A 22,342-nucleotide genomic window follows, 5' to 3' on the forward strand; every position below is an offset into this window, starting at 1 on the left:
TTTTCCATCAGCCTTTGCTTATCCTGGTAAGTTCTATTTTTGATCACAAATATACTGTGTTCCCTAGAAATGGGGCTAGATTGTTTCTGGGCCTTGTGTAGTTAGGAAGAGAAAAAAAAGCATGAGAAGTCTTTTGCCCAGTCCTTGTACTCCCACATGGTACAGCCACCAATCATATTGCAGCTCCTGCCTTCAAAGATCATGGACTCCATGCTGTCTACCATCACCCCAAAGGGAACAGTTAGGAAATCCAATCCCTCCTGCAGCTGCCTTGCAGCCATGTCCTTCCCTTCTGTCTCTAGTTCTGCTTTGAGCCCAGGGGATAATTTTTGAGAGGGAAAGTGGAAATATATTACCCACCTTTTATTTAGAGTGAAATAGTAAATTATAGTGTAACTTTTTGCAAATGCCCATTTTGTCCAGCCATAATTGAAAAAAATGGCTTGGCTTCCAGCAGTTCACACTTTTAATGCTTCTGGGCCCTGCATGTGATTAACTTAATCATATGCTTAAAACACATAGTTGAAAATAAAATCATACTAAAGTGTTTTGTTGAATTGGGTCCTCAACGTGAGCTAAAACTGTGTGCTGGTGGTGAGGGTGTATTTCACCATAAGTGAAACAATATTTTAAGTATGTGCAAACTGACTGGTTAGCTGTCAACAGTAGCTGATTAAACTTTTAGTTATTGGCAATTCAAGAATCCAGTGACAGGTTTATGTGACGTGTACTGACAGGACTAGGCCCTGAAACAGGAATCTGCCCGGTCTTTGACTTCAGAGAGAGCTGCAGGTTCTCAATCAGATGCAGCTGAAAATAAGGCTTTTTATGTTCTGCATAGGCAACATGGCTTCCAGCAAAAACAGTTAGAAAATTAAATTTACTGTAACTTGAATAAAATGCTAGATGTGCATAGAATATGGAATGAAGTAGGAGGACAGACATTTAGGATTCCACAGCATCAGGCCTTTGATACCAACTCTGTTGCATTTTACATTTTTACTAGATTTTCTTTTAAATTCTGTGCTGTTTCCTAGCACTTGCACTGTAACATTAGGTGAAGTCTCCAATGATTTTAACCCCTGTCTCTGCCAGGGGAAATAAGTAAATGCTGTGCAGCCTAATGGCTCAAACATGTGACTTATTGCCAAAATAATGAGTTACATTCCTGTGGGGATTGTATTAGAAATTCCCCCTATCTTTTATTCTCTCAGTATCAAATGGATCATTACATTTTCAACACTTAATTATCTTAATGATTCAAAACTGTTCTGCATTTAATGGAAATATTTTAACAATGTTTGGTTCTAGGAATAAGGCGGAGCACTTAGCACCCAATCCCCAGGAAAAGATTCCTGAAAGTTTGGTTTCAGAATTTGAAATAAAATGTTTATGATCTTTGGGAGAAGTTACCTCTGAACCAGAAAAGTAACTATGGTGTCTCAGTAGATCGTTGATTGTGTCTCTTATTCTACAGTAAGGCCAATGGTTAGCTGGCAGCTCAGATTAGAAACAGAGCAGAGCTTCTCTTCATACCCTTTCCTTAGCAGTCAGGATGCTTGAAAACAAAGACTACTTCAGGGGCAGAAAATGGAGCAGTGCAAACAGTGCAATGGTCTTTTACTTTATGATCTTATTGTCTAGAAGAGCCTACAACTGACCCTTTGCCTGAAACTCTCAAAAGGTAAACTCCACTTCTGGCTGGCCTCCACAGCCCTACTGATGACAAGTGAAATGACTCGTATTTTCCTATTTTAACTAAATTGCTTTAAACAGAAAAGAATTTCCCTATTATTAAGCATCTGTGTATGAAGAACATTTTCTCCCTCAACCCCACTTTTTCAATATAAAGAAAGAGATGTATCTTAAATTGGTGATATTTATAAATTTGATTGAATCTCATTTATTTGGTGGACCATTGTGAAATCCTACAAGTGCTATCCACATCTAATAACCCTCTGCATTTCAGTGATAATGCTTTCAGTGATTTTTCTAGAGAAAGCTTTGATTTTTCTTATTGCAATGCAATAACATAGTAAATATTGTTAAATGAACATAGCAGGTCATGATAAAAGCTTTTTTCTCATTTTTTAAAACACTTTTTAAGTTGTTCTCATCTTTCCCTTTCTCATTGCAGCTAGATAAATTCCACAATAGAAATACTCCCTCAGAAGGTGAGAACAGTATTTAAGTAATTTGGATTGCTAGTAGGTTGGTGATTTCTGAGTACTTCTGGTAGGGTTGGTCAGAAATTTTCGCCAACAGAAAGGACTTTTTGATCAGAAGGAATATGTTATGGGAAGTACCATATTTTCTCATATGCACATGCACCAGTTTTTAAAAAATCAGTGCATTGAAATTTCACTGTGCATTATATGTGAGAAATATGGTATGATCAGTTTCCACCTTGCAGCTGAAGCAAAAATAAAATTTGCATATGACTCACAGGGAGCAGAACAATGAGCAGGCTTGGCTCCCTCGCTGTTCCTATTCAGTTATTTACTTTCAGTCGCACATTAAGGTTTAATAACATTTCTTGCCTACACAGCTCTGACTTGCCTCTGGAGGGCTGATGAAGAGGGGCATGACAAGGACCTAGGACATCCATGCTTTATCGCTGGTTGGGTGGGCTGGGAGCGATGCCTTCTGGGATGCTGGAGGACTGAAAATTGCTCATTTTATCTCTGCTGAGCAGACTGAAGTTACCCTAATGCAAGCTAGGTAGCATAGCCCAGAGTTAGCCCTCACCTGAAGTAGTGTAACTTTGACAGGCTCAGAGGGCACTTAGTATGAGTTAATGAATTTTAATGTATGGACACTTGCATTTTAAGTGCCCCTAGTATGGTCTAAGTGTAGCATGTTACTTCGCTCAGAGTTTTAAGGAAGTATGGAAATCAGTATATTTGAATACCTGGTTTTATACAAGTTCTTTATCCAAACTATATATAATGTGGGGGCACATTTCTCACAAGAAAACCACTCTCTCTCCAATCTCTCAGTCCTGATTGTCAAAGGAAACCTACAAAACACTTCCCAGAGACGAGCCACGAACTCCACTTCATCAGCCTCCTGGATACTAAAAATCATGGACTAAATATAGACATTGGATTTATGACACATTATAACCTGCCTAACATCTGACTCCCCAGATATCTCTCCACTTTCATCCCCCTTCTCTTCCCCCCCTCCTCCCCCTGCCTGTCTCTCACCCATTGACTCCTCAATCTACATTTTCACTGACTACCTGTCTTGTATGCACACCAGCCCAGCCCCTGGCTTCTTTACTATTTATTCCATCCAGGAAGAGCACACACCAACTGCTGAAACTTCCTTAGCCTGAGGAAGGGTTTTTGAACCCGAAAGCTTGCTTAATAACTATTCTCCAACTATTTGGGTTGGTCTAATAAAAGATATCAGATTCACCCAAGGAACCTTGTCTGCCTATGTCCTTAGACCAACACAGCTACAACCTACACCCCTTATCCAAACTATGTGTTATTTTGGGTGCTTACACAAATTATATATTTTGTGTGATAGGGGTCACGAAAACACTTAAAGCTGTAATTTAACATGCATGAATGGCTGCAGAGTGCTTTTAAAATGGCCAATTGCACAAAAATTTAACCCTGATCAAATGACATATTAGATTAAGGCATGCTAAAGTACAGCACTTTAGGGAACTTGTGTTCCCTCTAGGGTTAATTTTTGCTACTTTGCAGGGCTGGGGTAGTGTTTTCACAGCACCAGCCCATCCCGATCCTTGGGGCTGTTAGCAGGGGAGGGAGGAAGCAGCTAGCATAGAGCTGCTGGCTGCTTTGAATAACCAGAGCTGAGGGGGTGGGAGTGTGGTGGAATGTACCCCCTTCACCTCGTACCCCTCACCCCACGGTACTGGGGGGAACTGGGCCAGGCCTGTGAGGCAAGGGGGGCTCCCTTTCCCCACTCCTTCCCAGGCCTCTTGACAGCATCAGCATGGAGCTGCTGCTACTTTGAAGGACCAGAGCTAAGGTGGGGGCAGGGTGGAATGGAGCCCCCTTGCCTCCCAGGCCCAGCGCAGCTCCCCCCAAAACCACAGCTGGGGTAGCTGCTGGGAGGGTGGGGTAGCAAGGTAAGGGGGACTTCCCTTCCCCTGCCTGCCCTCCTGGCAGCCCTGGCCATTCAAAGAAGCTGGCAGCTCCATGCTGCTGCTCCCTCTCCTCTTTCCTCCCCCATTGACAGCCCTGGATCTAGGGGGTTGGGGCTGGGGGCAGGGGTGTTTTGGTACCTTCTTCAGAGGCTGCTGGGGCACACGAACCTGCTGGCTAGGGCTGGTGCAGGCAGGTTCCAGCCCCACCCCCCAATCCACCAGGCAAATGTCTGTTGGGGTGGGGTGGGGTGGGGTGGGGGAGGGGGACTGTAGCTCATGGTGCATTATGTGAACATATACAGACTAATACAGACTAGGGTTTTTATGCTTCACCTTCACTAAATATTTCCGTTATAATATAAGCACTACCTGATTTCTTTAGTCCAAGTGAAAAAAATAAGAGAAATATCACCATTCCAACCTTGCAGTATGGTCAATCTTCAGTTCAAAAAGTACATTGTGATGATAATTGGACCTCCTTAATTTCAAATTTTTCCTTTTCTCACTTAATGATATCTTTTGAAAATACAAAATAATTCCGAATAATTACAACATTGCAGAAAGAGAGCTATAAGGTCCTTCGAATTGGTATGGTAAAGTAGGGTTTTTTTTCCTACTCAAGTAGTGTATAGTTTAGATTTATTTATGTGGAGATTTTGGATTATGGGGTTTCCTAGTAAACCCCATCTCTCAATATATTTTAAATCATTTTTCTTGAATTTGGCAATGGATACCCTGTGTATTGTGTTGTATGTTTTATGCTTGATTTTTATTTACACTAAGGTTACTTTTCTTAAGAAATGCACTTACCTTACAGTCTACAAACATCACTGGAATAATGACTTACTTTATCTTGCAACTTAGGTTGCAGACGATTAGTATACAGGCTCATAGAAGAGCAGGATTGGAAGGGACTTCATGAGCTCATCTAGTCCAGCCCCCTGCTCAAGGCAGGATCAACTCTGACTAAACCATGCCAGCCCATCTCAGCAGGTCTAACCTACTCTTAAAAATGTCCAGAAATGGAGATTCCACAATTTTTCTGATTAGCCTGTTCCAATGCTTGAACACCCCCATAGTCAGACAGTTCTTAATCTCCAACCTAAATTTTCTTGAGACCATTGCCCCTAGTCTTGTCCATTATAGTCACAGAGAAAAGGCAATTTTTATTCTCTTTAATAACCCTTCAGGTATTTTAAGACTGTTATCAAATCCCCACTCAGTCTTCTCCTTCAGACTAAATAAGCATAGTTTTTTATTTAAGTCATGTTTCCCAGACCTCTAATAATTTTTGTCGCTCTCCACTGGACTCTTCCCAATCTGTCCACACCTTTCTTAAGGTGGGTTCTTAAAACTACACAAGATATTCTAGATTAGGCCTCATCAGTACCAAATAAAATGGAAGAATTGCTTTCCTTGCTTTGCAAGAGACATCCCTGTTAATACAACCCAATCTGTTTGTATTTTTTTTCACAAGAATAAATATATGAATGAGAGGATCTTTATTTAGCTCATTTTATAGATTATTTATGTGGTTTACAATAATGATGAGGTAGAAACAACTCCAAAACACAACAGTCCCTGTTTTGCCACATGTATTGAAAAATATGGTATCTATTCAACTTCAGCACCAACAAGGCGGACAGTGGTTCACAGGAGTGTAGTATATGGCTCAAAGGTTTATGTATGCAGGATGCATTATATACTTGAACAAATTAAATTCTTCATTTGAAAATAATGTTCCTCAGAGAGAGAAGACATGATTAATAGTTTGTTTGTTTTTTGTGGATTTCAATTGTTCATTCAGGAATACCGTTTTCTATTTTAATTGGGGTGGCATTGCCACCTGGATGAATGCAAGGAAAGAATTTTGCTGGATTTTTGGTTGTAGCTGTGCTGGTCTAAGGACATACATAGGCAAGGTTCTTTGAATAGATGTGATATCTTTTATTAGACTGACTGAGTAGTAGGAAAAAATTTCTTAGCAAGCTTTTGGGCGCAGTCACCCTTCTTTAGGCATAGGAAGTCTCTGCTGTTCTGAAACTCCAAGGAATGAGAGAAGCTAAAAGTGTGACAAGATGTCAGTGAGAATGTAAATAGGTAGAAATTAGGAAAACAAAAGTTAAGGCAGGGAAGGGGGGGGGTGGGAGGGAGAGAGAGAAGCAGTGGATAAAAAGCCAAACTTGAATAAGGGAGACTCTACAATGGTGGTAATTCAAGGTAGAAAGGAGGCTGTCTGTGAAAAAGGAAATGGCTGGCAATTAGGAAGACAAAGGGCAGAAAGGGGGTGGGGAGAAAAGTGTAAAAGGTCAGATCTGTCAGGTACCTGGTGAATCAGATGTCAGGCAGGCTGTAATGTGTCATAAATCCATGTCTATACTGAGTCCATGATTTTTTGTACCCAGTAGATTTATGAAGTGAAGTTCATAAGCTCGTCTATGAAAGGTGTTTTGTAAGTTCCCTTTAAGGATTAGAACTGAAAGGTCGGAGAGAGGGTGGTTGTCTTGTGAGTAATGTGTTCCCACAGGTAGTTGGGTATTCTTGTCTTTGATAGATTTTTGGTGTGCATTTATTCTGGTGCGCAGTTGTTGTTTGGTTTCTCCTACATATTTTCCAGCAGGGCGTTTGGTGCACTGGATGAGATATGTTACATTTCTGGAGGTGCAGGTATAAGATCCAGGAATGCTGATGGACCTGTTGTAGGGTGTAGTAATTGTGGGGATGGTGGAGATGTGTGGACAGGTTTTGCATTTCTTATCCTGGCATGGTCTGGATCTATTGGGTGTGGTTTGGGTCATAGGGAGTTTGCTTCTGGTGATGCGGTTAGCAAGATTCGGTACTTGTTTGAAGGCTAGGATGGGTGGTTCTGGAAAGATCTTTTTAAGAATTGTGTGCTCTTCTAGTATGGGTTGCAATTGATTGAGGATTTTCCATGTAGGTTCCAGGGAAGGGTGATATGTCATAATAACTAATGGTGTGTGATTTGTGGGGATTTTCATTTTGTACTGCAGCAAATCTTCATTTGCTATCCAGGTGGCTCTTTCAAAAGTGTGATCTATCTTTCCGGAGGAATGTCCTTGTTGGCGGAGGCCCTTTTGAGATTTGTGAGGTGGCAATCACAGGTATTCTCCTCATTGCAAATTCAGTGATATCAGAGAGCTTGGCTGTAAATTACAGCTTTCTTGGTGTGCTTAGGGTGACTGCTAGTTTTGTGTAGATATGTATGTTGGTCCATGGATTTTTATGGATGGTGGTTTGAATTTTAACATCTTGAATATTGATCATGGTGTTCGAACAGGAAATGCTGGTGTTAGAGTATTCAAGTGATAGTTTGATGGAGGTGTGATGATTGTTGAATTTTTGATAGAAATCAATCAGATACTGCAGGTTTTTGTACAAATGATGAAGATGTCATCTATACATCTCAGGTATAATAAGGGCTTGATGGTGCAGTTCTTGAGGAATTCTTCTTCTAGGTGGACCATAAAAAGGTTGGCATATTATGGAGTCCTTTTGGTGCCCATAGCTGTACCCATGGTCTGGAGGTAATGTTGGTTGTTGAAAATGAAGTTGTTGTGTGTGGGGATGAAGTATATGAGTTCAGTGATATCCTGAGGTCTATACTCTGAGATGTAATCTTGTTCTTGTAAATATGTGAGGCAGGCTTGGATGCCATTCTGGTGTGGGATGTTGGTGTATAAGCTAGTGAAATCCATGGTGGTTAGGAGGGTATTGCTGGGAAGGTGGTCTCTGTTTTTGAGTTTTTGCAGGAAGTCTGTTGTGTCTTGGATGAAACTCAGTCTTTGGGTGATGAGCGGTTTTAAGATGGATTTGATGAAACCTGATATTTCTTCCATTAGGGTTCCATGGTTTGAACTAATAGGTCTGCCCTGGTTTCCTTGTTTGTGGATTTTTAGGGAGCAGGTAAAAAGTCCCTGGATTGACTAGTGGAGGGATCAGGGTCTGAAGTTTTTCTTGTAGTTCTGATGGAAATGATGTGATGGTGGTTTTAAGGAGAAAAGGGGAGTTGGATCTTCCTGTAGTTTTTTTAGAAGGTAGCATGAGAGAGTTGTCTGTTGGCTTCTTTTATATAGTCTTCACAGTTAAGGATAACTATAGCTCCTCCTTCATCTGCTGGTTTTATTACTGTTTGGTGGTTGGATCTTAGAAATTCTATGGCCCTTCTTTCTGAGAGGGAGAGGTTGTTATAGCGGTGTTTGTTGTTGAGTATTTCGTTGTTTATTCTTTTTCTGTAGCAGTCAATGTAGCAATCGAGGCTTGAATTTTGTCCACTGTTAGGTGTCTAATCTGAGGGGGTGGGGTTGGATTTTTTAGCCTTGAATTTTTTTTGGCATTGATGTTGTCCCTGGATGAATTCATGTTGGAAGCTTTTTATCCACTGGTTCTCTCCTCCCTGCTCCCCCCCCCCCCCTGCCCACTTCCCTTGCTTTACCTTTTCTTTTCCTAATTTCTACCTATTTACAGTCTCATTGACATCCTGTCACACTTCTAGCTTCTCTCATTCCTTGGAGTCTCAGAACAGCAGAGACTTCCTATAAGGGTGACTGCATCTGAAAGCTTGGTAGGAACTTTTTTCCAACTACTCATTTGGTCTAATAAAAGATATCACATCTACTCAAAGAACCTTGCCTGCCAGGGAAGAATTTTCAAATGTTATCCTTTTCTTGTACAAGTCTAATAAAAGACTGGGACCCTACTGAAAGACTTTGGTATACATGGAAAAAAACCCTGCCTTATCCAACTCTCTTCTTTCTGTGACTATTAAGGGTCTTATTTGCTCACTTTAGAGATGAAAATTGTTTTATGCTCTTGTTTGTCAGGTGAAGCAACCACATTGAGATTGACTTGGATTCTCTGAAGTGAAATAAGAACAGAATTAATAACTAAGTTACAATCAGCTACAGGCACTCATGTTGCACAGATATTAGTCAGAACATGATTTGAAGACTGTGGAGCTGCCCTCTTGTAAGGCATAGCTTCTTCTGCCCTTGAAAATACTTGGGCAGCTTTATTAATGGAAATGAGTTGTGAGAAAGAAAGCATAAAGCTTAATTCTCTAAATCAGTTGCAAAATTTCAAAAATATGTATTTGAAAAAAAAAATCCTCAAAACCTTGCCTTTATATTTTCTAGATCAACATGGCAAAAAAAACACATTCCTACCCCACCTTAATAATTTGAAATTCCAGTGGAAAGAGGGAAAATAATCTTTCTTGCCTTTTTTCTAGTGAGCAATGTTCAGAATCTAATTTTGAGTTTGTAGGGTTGCCATTTAGAGAGAAACTTTTTCTGAGTTTGTAAAATGAATACATGTCATATGATAAAATAATTACAAACAATGCTGTGCAAGAGTCACTTTGCAGAGTGAAAATGTATTTTATGGTGGTCAGAGCAAAGAATCTTGTTACTCTGCTTTTCACATGACTGAAATAGAAGCCATCTCCTAAACACACAGATATGGGAAACAACAAATTCCTTGACTACTAAAATGACAAAATTTACAGTGAAGTTTCATCATAAAAGCGATAAAAGTGCTATTTTTACTAGAACAAAAACACTGGATTTCTTTTCTAAATAGTACTATGATGAAGTATTAAAAGTGTTCTATTGCTAAAAATACCCTTTCTATATAAAACAGGTTCAGCACAAGAAGAGACTGTAACTACTAGTTTTTATTCAACAGTGTGTTTATAAAACCCATACAAGAACAGTAGTAGTAGTGAAAGGGTAGTTCAGTCTTCATGTTCATTCTTTTCGTGGTATCTCTGTGCTGAATATAGTTGGCACTGATGAACTAGAGATTCTATTATTTAGATACATGGGACTTCTCTTTTATCTTTTATTCTTCCGATTGTGTCTTAATATTTTTATATGGTTGTTTCCCTTAATCTGCTTTCTCTGAGAAATCAGGCATGCTTCCATGTAGAATTCTCACTAATATAACTAAAGGTGTGATTTTTTAATTTTTTTTAGCTTATTTAAATAGGCGCAAAAGGCTCCATGGACACTCAGATTTTAATTTACACTTGGTGTATTTTAGTTTATCTTAAAATCAATTAGGGTAAACAGTAGAATCTAAATGAAAATAGGTAACTCTTACAATCAAAATAATTGTGGCTTCAAAAGTGTGCATCAGTTTTACTAAATTAATTCAAGTTGGTGTGTAGACAAGTTCCTTGTTCTGACATTACAAATCTTTGAACTGCTTAAAACATCCTCAGTTTTATTTTAAATCAACATTCCACAGAAATGTTTCCTTGAGCTGGCAGAAAAAAGCTTATATTTTTTACTACCTGTCCAGTCCCATGTCTTTTCAGATTACTCAGGTGCAGGTCAGGATATGTTCAGTTCTAAGACAGTGACAGATTTAATATCCAATGTCTTATGAGTTATAATGTACTAGAAACGGGGGTAAACAACAAGTGACTATATTAGCTCCCAGACTCAAGAAGTCCTGTAATACCAACAGACAAGTCCCAGCAGCTTCATATATATTTAATACATTTATTTGCTTTGTTTTTTCCATTGAGTCCCATTCACTTAGACTCACAGGCTTTACAAGTGAAAAGATAAGAATAACAGTACAATAACAGGGTTTTAAAAATCTTTATATTTTTCTCTGTAAGAAAAGATCATTATAGAGTATATGAAGGAGTGGCACAATGACAAGCTCATTTGTAGCTTCACCACTCTTGAGTTAATGTGTCTAAATTCATCTTTATGAAGACTATACCTCACTATCACAGGTTCTTTTTCTCTGTATATTGATTCTAAAAATTCCAGAACTTGTTTGAAAATGTAATATTGTCTGACTAAGAGTATATAAAAAGTTACTTTTTCTTCACTCCTCATTGTTGTTTGTACTTTTGCTCCCACCGAGTCGAATTTGAGGTTTACTTTGATATTTGATTATGCCAGTTCTATTAAAAAGAAATGGAGTTTGCACACTAACAGGTAGGGAGGTGAAGAATTGCTAGCCCTATCAAAGTATGCCAGCCTCACTGCTTGCTTGTCTAATGAATGTTTCTAATCTTTTTTCTATACTACTCACTACAAATTAAACCTATTTTCTGAGGCTACCCATCAATTCAGTACGTTCTCTTCCTTCAAATGACTCCTTAGCACTGACTGCTTGGGCTGTGCAAAGCTTTGGTTGCTGATTCAATTCGGAGGATATTTGGCCCGATTTGGCAGCCAAATCTCCAAATCCAAATTGAATTGGGAGACCAATAAAAAGGCCTGAATTCAGAAATATTCAGAAGAGATTCGGAGATTTGGACAGTCCCCACTTGCCACCGCAGGGAGCTGGACCCAGACTCCATGCTGGTAAGTAGAGGGTAGGGGGGTGGCAGGGCAGGAGGGGAGGACCATGGGGAGGACCATGGGCGGCAGGGCAGGAGGGGGGACCCTGGCAGGCCCCATCCCCTGCCTGCTCCCCCAGCCCCCCTGAGCACCTCCGACCCACCACCCACTCTCCCAGCCCTGTCAATAGCTGCTTCGCCCAGCCCCAGCATCCCAGCACTTTAATTAAAAAAAAAAAAAAAAAAGCCCATCACTCACTAGCTGCCACAGTGGCCGTTGGGGCCTCTCGGGGCTCGTGGCAGAGCCCCCTACGCAGTGCAGGGCAGTGTGGGGGCAGTGGGGATTGCCCCCCTGCCTGGCAGCAACCGGTAAGTGCGGGGCTTCTTTTTTTTCTTCAAAGTGCCAGGACACTGGGGCCGGGCGGGGCAGTCATTGATGGGGCTGGGAGAGCAGGTAGGGCATGGGGCCTGTTTGATTTGGAGATTCGGCTGATTCAGCGGTGGCTGAATCTCTTAATCAGATTTGGCCAAATTGATTTGGGACAGCAATTCGAATCACCGAATCAAATCACTGTCCCCCGAATTGGCCGAATCCGAATCCAGAGTGAGTACTAGCCGCTTCACACAGGCCTACTGCCTGCTACAGTAACTCTCACAAGAAATGACCCAAAGAAGCCATTCATTTATTTGTATTTAAAAATATAGGTAAAGTGCTCCATCGGCTCCAAGTCAGACAAGCTCCAGGAAGAGCACAGACCAATTGCAGATGCTTCCTCAGCCTGAAGAAGGGTGTTTGTACCCAAAAGCTTGCAAAGAAGAATTTTGCCAACTATTTGAGTTGTTGTAATAAAACATACCAGATTTACCCAAAGAACCTTGTCTGCTGATGTCCTTAGACCAACACAGCTACAACCTATACCCATCAACTCCAAGAAATGGTTCCATTGCTCTTTTCTCAGGGAGAAGTGTGTCATCTTATCTGTGCTGTAAATCTGAAACAAGTGAGCAATTATTATTTATTAGTGACTACTCCGATTTCTTGAAGCAATTCTTGCAAAACATATGGGATAACCATGCAATAACCTATTTTAAAAATTCAGTTTGCTCATACTGCAGTTCCAGATACGCCAATAACTAACTGATAGTGCCCCACAATTCAAAATCATTCTTTCAATAATTATCTTTGATATATTCATTCAAGTAGATCACATCAAGCCAAAGCTTATTACAGTTGAATAGGCTAGCAAGAAAAGTCAATACAGATGTCAAAGAACTTGATAAAAATAAATAGCTGTAATGCATCCAAAGGATCAATATTTAGAATTATTATAAAGTAACAGCACAATATAATTGTTATAAAACTGCCTTACAATACTTCATTAGGTTCGCTAGATCAGTGACTCATAGGCAGAAGGACAAATGTCCAGTTCACTATTAACATGCTGCTTTAAATAAATACTATTTGGAAGCAGTTACAAAGGGAATGTAGAATGGAAATTTTTTTCCATGCGACTGGTCCACTCAGCAGCTGAAAATGCCATGGAGAAAAGAAGAGGTATGCAGAAGAGGCTGAGTGGCCAAGAAGGTTTAGCCTGGGCCATAAATTGTTAAAAGACTAAATTGCAACTTTGACTTTTAGTTGAGGTTGCACTTGTATAAAGCCAAATGAAAATCAAGGGGCGCTATCATGAGAACTGATGAAGCGTGCAAATTCTAAGCTGTCACAGGACAGGGAGTTTTATCCTTTCCAGTCCTGGCCAGGGCCACATCTCGGAGGCCAGAACGTTACACTTGTGTGTGACAAGGTTCTTTGGCGAGGTATAATATTGTTTATTAGACCAATGAAATATTTGGAAAAAATGTTCTTTGCAAGCTTCCAGGCACAAACACCCTCCTTCAGGCATAGGGAGAGCCGCCGGTGTTGTGTGCTCTCCATGGTGCAACACAAGCCAACAAGCAAAATGTGTGTCTGTGAAGATTCAGATGTGTGCGCGCTTCTATTTATCTGTCCTTCATGACCGATAAATAGATTTCTGCTTTCCCACTGCCCTCAGGAGATTTCTGCAGGTGCCAGAGCTCAACTAAGCCTATGTCCCTTTGGAGAGACCTCTTCCTCTCCCCACCTGGCAGGAGAAGACTCGAGGGTTGTGCTCCACTAAGGAAGCCGCTTCTCCCTGCTGACCGCGCGGTCCCAAAGAAGCAAGAGAAAGCAAGGGTCTTCTGTCTTAGCGGCGCCTCCCTTCCTTTCCCCTTCCCCTTCCCTCACACAGGAAAAGAGCTGGTGTCTGACCCAGCGGGATGGACGTAGAGCAGCCGCATCATGCACCTTTGTCATGAAGGGAGGGTTGTCCCAGGCGAGGGGACCTGTGCCCCAAAGCTCCCAGGGCAGATGATCCGGGCAGTCAAGAAGCCTGAAGGGCAAAGCCGCGCGTGAGGCGGGCGGCCGGGCAGCTCGAGGGCCGGCAGCGGGGAGCCGAGAGCTGCGGCGGGAGGCGCCCCGTGCCCCGCGCCCGGCCCGGCCCGGCCCGGCCCGGCCCCGCCGGGGAGGCGACGGCGAAGGGGAGCGAACTGCCGCCGAGAGGCGCCAGCCGGGCAGCCTGCCAGAGCCAGAGCCGGGGGCGGGGTCGGAGGCGGGAGGCCGGGGCCGCGCTGGCTGCCCGGCAGAGCCGGAGGGGGCCCGGCATCATTATGGAAATGAGCATGTGGCTGCGCCATCCTGTGGGTGTGGCGCCGCGCGGGGTGTGAGCGGGCGGCGGGCGGCGGCGGCGGCGGCGGCAGCGGGCGCACAGCAGCAAGCGGCCGGCGGCAGCATGGCCTCGTCGCAGGGCAGGAGCGAGCCGCGCTTCGCGGACTGGATGGCAACTTTGCCGGAGAGCATCCTCCGCGTCCCCCTCACCAACCTGGCCATCCCAGGTAGGCGCGGCGGCGGCCCCCCGCCTGCGGCATGGAGCCGGGGCGGCCACGGGGCACGGAGCACCGGGTTCCCCGTGCTCCCGCCTCCCGCCCGGGGCCTCGCTCCCCTCCGCAGCCCGCCCGCCGCCCGCCCGCGGAGCTGGGGCACCCGCCGGATCCTGCGCCCGAGCCTCGGCCCAGACACGGCCCCGGCGCGGGGGGAGGTCGGCTCGGGCTAGCACCAGCACCCGCGCCCCTGCGCCCCGGGGGGCTGCCCTCAGGGACAGGGACAGTGGTGTGTGTGTGTGTGTGTGTGTGTGTGTCAGGTGTGTGTGTGCCAGGTGTGTGTGGGGTCTTCCCAGAGGGGCAAGGACATGGACAGGGGTGTGTGTGGTGTGTCAGGTGTGTGTGTATCAGGTGTGTGTGGTCTTCCCAGGGGGGCAAGGAAATGGGCTGAGGGGTGTGTGTGTGTGTGTGTGTTGGGGGGGGTGTCTTCCCAGAGGGGCAAGCAAATGGACAGGGGTGTGTGTGGTGTGTCAGGCATGTAGTGTGTGTGTATGTGTGTGTGTCAGATGTGTGTGGGGTCTTCCCAGAGGGGGCAAGGACATGGACAGGGGTTGTGCGTGCATGCATGTCAATGTGTGTGTGGTGTGTGTGTGTGGGGTCTTCCCTGAGGGGCAAGGAAATGGACGTGTGTGTGCGTGCGTGTAGGAGAGAGGCCAGATGGGGTGAGCTCCAGGGCTGCGCTGCAGGGCGCTCAGCTGAAGTGTATGCAGGGTCCCCAGGCAATCTGCGTGAGCAAAGGGAGGTATTGCCAGCCTCCTGCTCCACACTTCACCTGCGCTGGTTGTTGGAAGCTCGGCAGCTACTAGGCACCAAAAAAATATTAAAAATGCTCCTTTGAACTGTCCCAGTCTCCAGAGCAGTCTGGAGTGTTAAAAGGTTGGGAACCACTTAACCCCTGCAGTCCTGCCCGTGAGAGCTGTGAGCTGTCAGGAGCCAAGTGTCTTCTCATCATTAGGGGCTCCTCCTCAGCATGCTCCTTACACCCACTCTGCTGTCAAGGCTATGTCAAGTGTAGGTCACTTGTTTAGGGAGAGCACGTAAGGGCCTTATCATTCATGGGAAACGTATTCAAAATCTAAAGAGCTGGAAAGAAAGGATGGGCCCGTATCTTTTATTTGTTGGTGCTTGGATCTTCCACCCTTGCATGCTTCTGAAGTCAGTGGCTAGTAAAGGGTTCGAGCCCAAGACAGAAAGCAAAGGAGATCCTTGAAAATGCCAAACCTGTTGTCTCAGTAAATACCTGTTTGCAGGTGACTGGAGTGGCAAAGTGTACCAGAGGGGGAGAAGAAATCCTTTTATATTTAGTAGATACCAGTTGAAATCTAGCAGACTGTCCCATAAGAAAGTGTTAACAACTAAGAATGTGAGTTGTATATTTGGCCAGTTGCGTATCTAAATTAAAACATAAGTTATGCCCTTTTCTTGACTATCTGGCCAGTGGTTCAACCACAACTGCCTTTATATGCTTGAGACCGAGTATCCAGGTTGTAGCTGTATTAATCTAGAGGAAAAAGCAATTAGGACTCGTAGTGGAGATGATACCTTTTATTAGACCAGCTTGATTTTAGGTAGGTTTTTCTTGCACTGAGCACTCTAAAAGTGGATCGTGATTATTTTACTGAAGGGCTTCATGTGTGGAGTCTTGACTTAAACTTGCTGCAGCAAAAGATTGAGATCTGCAGGGGTGTCACATTTAACACTGTTATTCATACTTGCATAGGCATGTCTAAGGAAAAGGACTACTTGATGAGACCTCCAGCAATGAGTGCTCTGCAGTTCAATGGATGCATGATTTTGTATCGATGCAGATGGCAGATGAACAAGTGAAATTAATAGGTCACTAATTAGTATTAGTAGTTGTATAATTTTGTAATATTAAGGTGGTCTCATGTAAGATGGGTGCAGTCTACCATTTGACATATATTACAGTGTAACTCATCATTTGTCCCTCTTTCCCTGTGTGGTAATCAGTTAGTTATTGTTAGCAAATGTTTGTGTAAAATGAAGAGACATTTGATTTACAGTTTCTTTTCTTTAGATCAAAAGAATGGAAGAGAAAAAAATTGTAAACTTAATATCTTATCATTTTAAAGAATAAATCTATTATTCTCTCACCCTTTCCACCCCACCCCAAAGATCTACTTTCCCTATGTCAGGCACACCCTAAAAAGTCATTGCCACTAAAATAGAGGGGGAGGTGAACATTATTAAAAATGCATTTTGGGCGGACTAGTTCTAAATGCCTTCTGTTAGGCTAAACAAACACGCTAAAAAGTCATTGTAATATCACAGTTGCATTTTAAATGGGCTAATGTAAATCCACTTAGGTGCAACTAGACAGAGGAAATAGTGAAAACTGTAAAGCAGTCTCAGTATAGCACCTCTTTTTCTACTATATGAATACTGGTGAATTAGTCCAGAGATATGCTAGCATTGTATGTACTGCTGTTATTTCTTTCTCTTAAATAGGTTTTTATCATGTTCCAATACATTGTCCAAGCATGATTGGGGTCATAATATCTTCCCTTATGAAAGCATGCATTATACAAAATGTGCAAATATCAGAACAAAATGTAGCATCTCCTCTAATGACATTTATAAGTCACTGTCATGGAATTATCTTTTATATTGTGAATTTCAAAGAAACTTGAGGGAATTGGGTACCGTTAATATCACTGAAAATCAAAGAATATGACAACTTTGATCCTTTGTTGGCATCTGAAAATCCAAGTTTGGTTTCGGTGTGTGCCATTTCTACCCCAGTTCCACCACATGCACACCTGTTAGTAAACAGAGAATTATGTGAGTTTAATTTTATGTTGCATTTAAAATCATCATCCTAGGCATAATATCAGTCTTCTCACTGAACAGAATAAGTTAAAAGATAATAATCACATTGCCTGATTTGCCATGATTACCAGAGCAATTGTCCTTTTCTTCCCCTCCTTCCCTTCCCTCAACAACAGACTCTAATTAAGAATAAATTAAAATGATGCAAATCTGGTGTCAAACTCCAAAATGCTAATCAAGTTAGATCAGATTCTTGGTTTCATAGGAAACTTAATTTTGTGGAAGTTGGTTATGTCCTTTATATTCTACTCTGCAGTCTAACACAAGTGAGATCTCAGAGCTGTTGAAATTGTAATGGCTCTTAGGATGGCCAGTAAACACTTATGATAAATGTAAATCTTTCTCACCTCATTTCTTGGAGCCCAGTTTACCAGCTGTTGGCACTAAATGTACTGCAATCATAACACTGCCAGTTTGACATACTTTTTTCAAGTCAGTATAATTGAAACTCTTATTTGCTACTGTCTGCCTTGTGCTTTTTTTAAAAAAAGGGATAATGGCTTCTTCCTTATGTTTGCTGCCATTTTTTCTTACTGTCTTTTCCAATACAAAATGCTTGATTCCTTACCTTCTGCAAATCTTTTTGCTATAGGTCTAATATATCTGTACATAAATATGGTGCTAGAGAATCCGTCTAGAACCAATTGCTGTTAGAGCAAGCTAGTATTCTATAACTTTATTTGTTTAGCTTTGCAGTTGCTTTAATTTGCAAGCAAGCTAAATTTTATTTCTCATAAAATTCAATTCATAGGGAACTTAATTTTGTAATTGACCCTGAAAACTACAGGTTCATTGTATTATTTTAGAGTGGATTTCTCAGTTTTCTGCAGGTAGTCACCAAATCAGCTATGTATTTTTATGTTAAAATATATTAGACGAACGCAAAAAGTGCTAGTTAGTTTGAGCATGGCCAAGCTGTGTGGACATGTGTGCCACAAGCAGTACATGGAGCCTCTGTTTGTTACATGGCAGATTGGGAAGGGAATGGGCAGCACAGCAGCAGATAGGAAGCAGAGCGGCAGATTGGGCAAGGGAAGGGGATCAGAGAGTCAGTCAGTGAGGGTGCGGAGCTAATTTGTGGTATTCTTGCCAAAAAAGGTTGGCCGTTGCTAACTTAGTTGACTTATATCACTGGGACCTTAAAATCTTTATGGGTGCGTGTATAGTAAGAAATTTCCTGGCCATTTTTCTGCCCAGCCGTGGGTAGTAATTTCCTAAACATAGCTTTGTTTAGATATAGGTGCCACCCATCTAGCAGCAACAGTACAAGTTTCCCTACACTGCTCTATTAACATACCTTGATTCTCTTCAGAAGCAGCTACTTCTAGGAATGAAAAATTGTTGGAGGTCTGACCTCTTTGTTGAGTCTGCCAACACTTCTGTTTAGTTCCAATAAAGCATTAACTACAGGACGTCTGTTGTTTTTAAGTAAGTGAAAATATCACTTTTTAAGAGCTGTGCACAGATCCTTCTCTCATTGAAATCAGTAACTTGGTAGCAAAACTCATGTAGACTAGGTACAGAATTAAGATCTGCAGTTTGGTCCCTTTATCCCTGTAAAATATTATTATTAGTCCTAAACCCTATCCAGTTACACAGGTCTCCAATTTTTATGTGTTGGGTTTGGCCAACACTGTATTTTTCAAGAATATATTTTGTATAAAGCAAGAGAACATTTAGGAGCCAGGGACATGGAATGTGGATCTTAGTTTTTGGAAAGAGCTGAGCTTATTTAGGTAGTTTTCCAGTTGTAGTAATAGGGTCTTCTGATTACGTAGTATCAAACATTTACACAGATATAAGAACCATCAGGTTTTTACCAAGATAAACATAAGCCGGATGGATTTCTCCTTATTGAAGACATTCACTTCTATGAGCTCATAATATCTTTTTGCAAATTCTTTTCCGTATGTTCACACTTCAGCACTTAGTACTAAGTGTACATAACTGTCATTAGCATGATACACATGCCAGAATCTCTAATAGTCCATGTAAGTTAATGTGACACATGCAGAAACTACTTATTTCAAACCTTCATTGTTTTTAACTTGAGGATTCTTGAAAGCTCTAGAAAACCAAAATTTAATTTCTAATGGGTAATATCTCTTGAAAATTGCTTTTCTTACTTCTCTCACTCCACTATGACTTAAACTTATTGTACAGCTGGTGGATTGATTTCAACTTAACGCAGAAGGAATAGGGTAGATTTTAGTTCAGAGCCTAGATATCATGCCTATGGCATTGTTACCATAAACAAAATAGTCTGAAAATATTACATTTAGTTTCCTAATGGATGCATCATCCCTGATCCAAAATGGATGTTCCAAGAAAAAAAAAAAATTAAAGGAAAATACCAGAACAGTTTTTATTCCTGGCACATTATATTTGGAATCTGAAACCCAATACTATGTGATAATTGCCTAGGCATACATAGAACATTCCACTTTCAGCTTTTAACACATTAACCTATGCTGTTAATTATATTCCTCTCTAACACCTGGCTGTCTTACATAGTAAGATCAGAGTTCAGGCAGTAAAGATTATTATCTTGATCATTCGCATTAGTTTCATTTTTACCAGAATATCATATGTAGTCTATTTTATAGGTCAATTGTTAATCTAATTCAGGCAGTAATTTGTCCAGTATCTTAACAGTTAATTCTTGTCAATTCACGCTCCACAGTTAATATTGCATTTTGCCATCACTCCGATAAAGTACATTAACTGGCTTCAAGTCTAAGTAATTCTAACCAGGTATTTTGATTTCCAGAAGTCAGGACTCTTCTTTGAGACCACAGAATAGTTATCCAGAATAAAAGTATCCACAATATTGCCGATACATCAATTTTGTAATAACCAGAAATGTTTCTGTTGGAAGCAATATCATTTAATGTGATGATGATTATCATGGTATTTCCTTGAGGATTTTCCAGTTAGGTTTATATCTACAGTATTTTGCCTGAAAGTCTCTACGCTAAAACTTCTTATAATTTTCCATTTTTATAAAGAGGAACATGCAAATTCTGTATAAGAAGAACATAAGTTCCCAAATACCAGAAAGCAGCAGATGCACATTTAATCTCCTGTTGCTAATTACATTGAGCACAATGACAGAATACAGTTTTATGAAGCTGTCCCATTTTATATTCCTCTGACATGGGTAATTTGCCTTTCATATTAAAAGATTTAGACTGCTAAAGTTATAACAATCTGTTTTAGAAACAGCTTTGTGTTATTTAGTAGTAAAAGGACAGCAGAATTAAGCAGAATTACCTTTGTATGTGTGCAAAATATTTTTTTTTACCACTGTGTTTGCTAAAGATGCCAGAATATAGAATGCTATTAAATAAGTAACTTAGGTTCCATGAGTGGCAGAGGTTAAATATTGTAAGTATTTAGTCAACACTATGAACGCACCAATCATTTGTTATCTGGTTCCAGGGCATGAATTATAATCAATGTATTAAAATAAACTGTCATCAGTAGACAGAATTTTCTTAACAAATCTCCCACTGATTAGATACTGTGCACCATGTAGGCCATGAGTGAATGAGCATACACATACCACAGAGATGTTAGTCATGTGATAAATAGATATGTCATACTGTTTGGACTACACTGCTTATTTATCCATTTCCGTAGGGCTGGCACTAATATTCTGAACTTCTGAAGTGCCTTTGGAAATAATTTGCTGCAAACAATTTCCTCTTTATTCTTCCTATGTTTACTTTTTCCACCAGAATTACTTGTTTAGACCTGAACCTGCCATAAGCAACATTTTCCAGTGATATTTAAGGTATGTGGTATATATTCACATGAATACCGCATGCCCCTGGAGGCTGGGGGGGCACAGTGAGTTTCCACAGGTGGCGGCAGCATTGGCAGCGGCAGCATTGGCAACAGTGAGCTCCCACAGGTGCCTGTAGCGGTGTCAGCGGCCAGGGGGGTGGAGAGGGTGGTGGCAACCCAAAGATGCCGTTGGCAGCATTGGCGGCGGCGCTTTTTGCAAGGGGTGCACCGCCAAGCTCGGGGGTGCATGTGCACCTGTGTGCACCCCTTGCGTGTCGCCAGTGTATATTCTAAATAGAGGTGCACTGATACATCTTTCCCATATTGGATTGGCATCAGTATAAGGAAAATTGACTCTATTGGCAATTGGATTTGTTTGGCCAAGTGGCCAATACTGTGGCCAATAAATACCACATGCATGCTTGCAGACATAGCACACATGCAGGCAGTCAGGAGTGCAGCCCAACAGTGTGAAGAGCAGCCAGGTCTGGCTGGTAAGTCTGTTGTAGGGAAAGGTGCATGGGTGCAGTCCAAGGTCCCCACAGTAAGGGAGGTATTGGAGCTGGGGCTGGGGCAGGGGCAGGTGCTGCTCAGCCAGGACGGGGTGTGGGACTGAGCGATGTGCGGGGAGAGGGAGGGCTTCTGCTGCTACATGCCAACACCTCGTCGTTTAAATTATCAAACAATCTTCAGTTCTGCCTCCTCCAACAACTGTTGTGTGGTACCATGGGAGAGCTTGGGGGCCATGTACCCCCAGATCTGCACACAGGGCGTGGTCAGCTGCCGCTGTGGGCTGGGGTCAGGGCAGAGCTGGGCTCTTCCTGGTGGGGGGCTGGGTTGGGCTGTGCTGTGCTGTGGCCAGGTGGTGGCGGCAGTGCTGGGAGGGGCGGGTGGTGGCACTACGGCAAATTTTGGAGTGACTGCAGCCCCTCCTGTAGTCCTGCTCCCAGCACCGCTGCTGCCTGCCGCAAGCACAGCCTGGCACAGCCCCCCGCTGGGATGAGCCTGGCGCAGCCCTGGCCCCAGCCTGCAACAGCAGCCCGCCCTTGCCCATGGCCTTCTGGGGTGCGCATAGCAGGAGGAGCTGCCCCTTCTCTGCACCCCCTGGACAAGGTGCTTGTGGCTCTGTCCCATGCTCCACCCCAGCTGTAAGTGCCTTCCCCTACCCCTACCACTGCCCCTGGTCCAGCCCCACTCCCTCCCTCACTGCGGGGGCCTCTATCTGCCACCCCACCACCCTTCCCTCCCCACTTACCCCATCCCCATCCCCCAACAGACTTACCAGCTAAACCTGGCTG

At 42.5% G+C, this 22,342-nt stretch overlaps 1 protein-coding gene across 1 annotated transcript in view; it reads left to right on the top strand.

Annotated features, from left to right (window-relative positions):
• Positions 1-14,203: 14,203 nt before the first annotated feature.
• PLCXD3 (phosphatidylinositol specific phospholipase C X domain containing 3) overlaps positions 14,204-22,342 on the top strand; it is a 151,603-nt gene continuing 143,464 nt past the window's right edge. The window contains exon 1 of the mRNA XM_006275176.4: positions 14,204-14,360. Within this exon, the coding sequence (XP_006275238.1) occupies positions 14,258-14,360 (103 nt within the window). The 5' untranslated portion in view covers positions 14,204-14,257. The remainder of the gene's footprint in view (positions 14,361-22,342) is intronic.

Source organism: Alligator mississippiensis, chromosome 3, assembly GCF_030867095.1.
Source record: "Alligator mississippiensis isolate rAllMis1 chromosome 3, rAllMis1, whole genome shotgun sequence".
NCBI lineage: Eukaryota > Metazoa > Chordata > Crocodylia > Alligatoridae > Alligator > Alligator mississippiensis.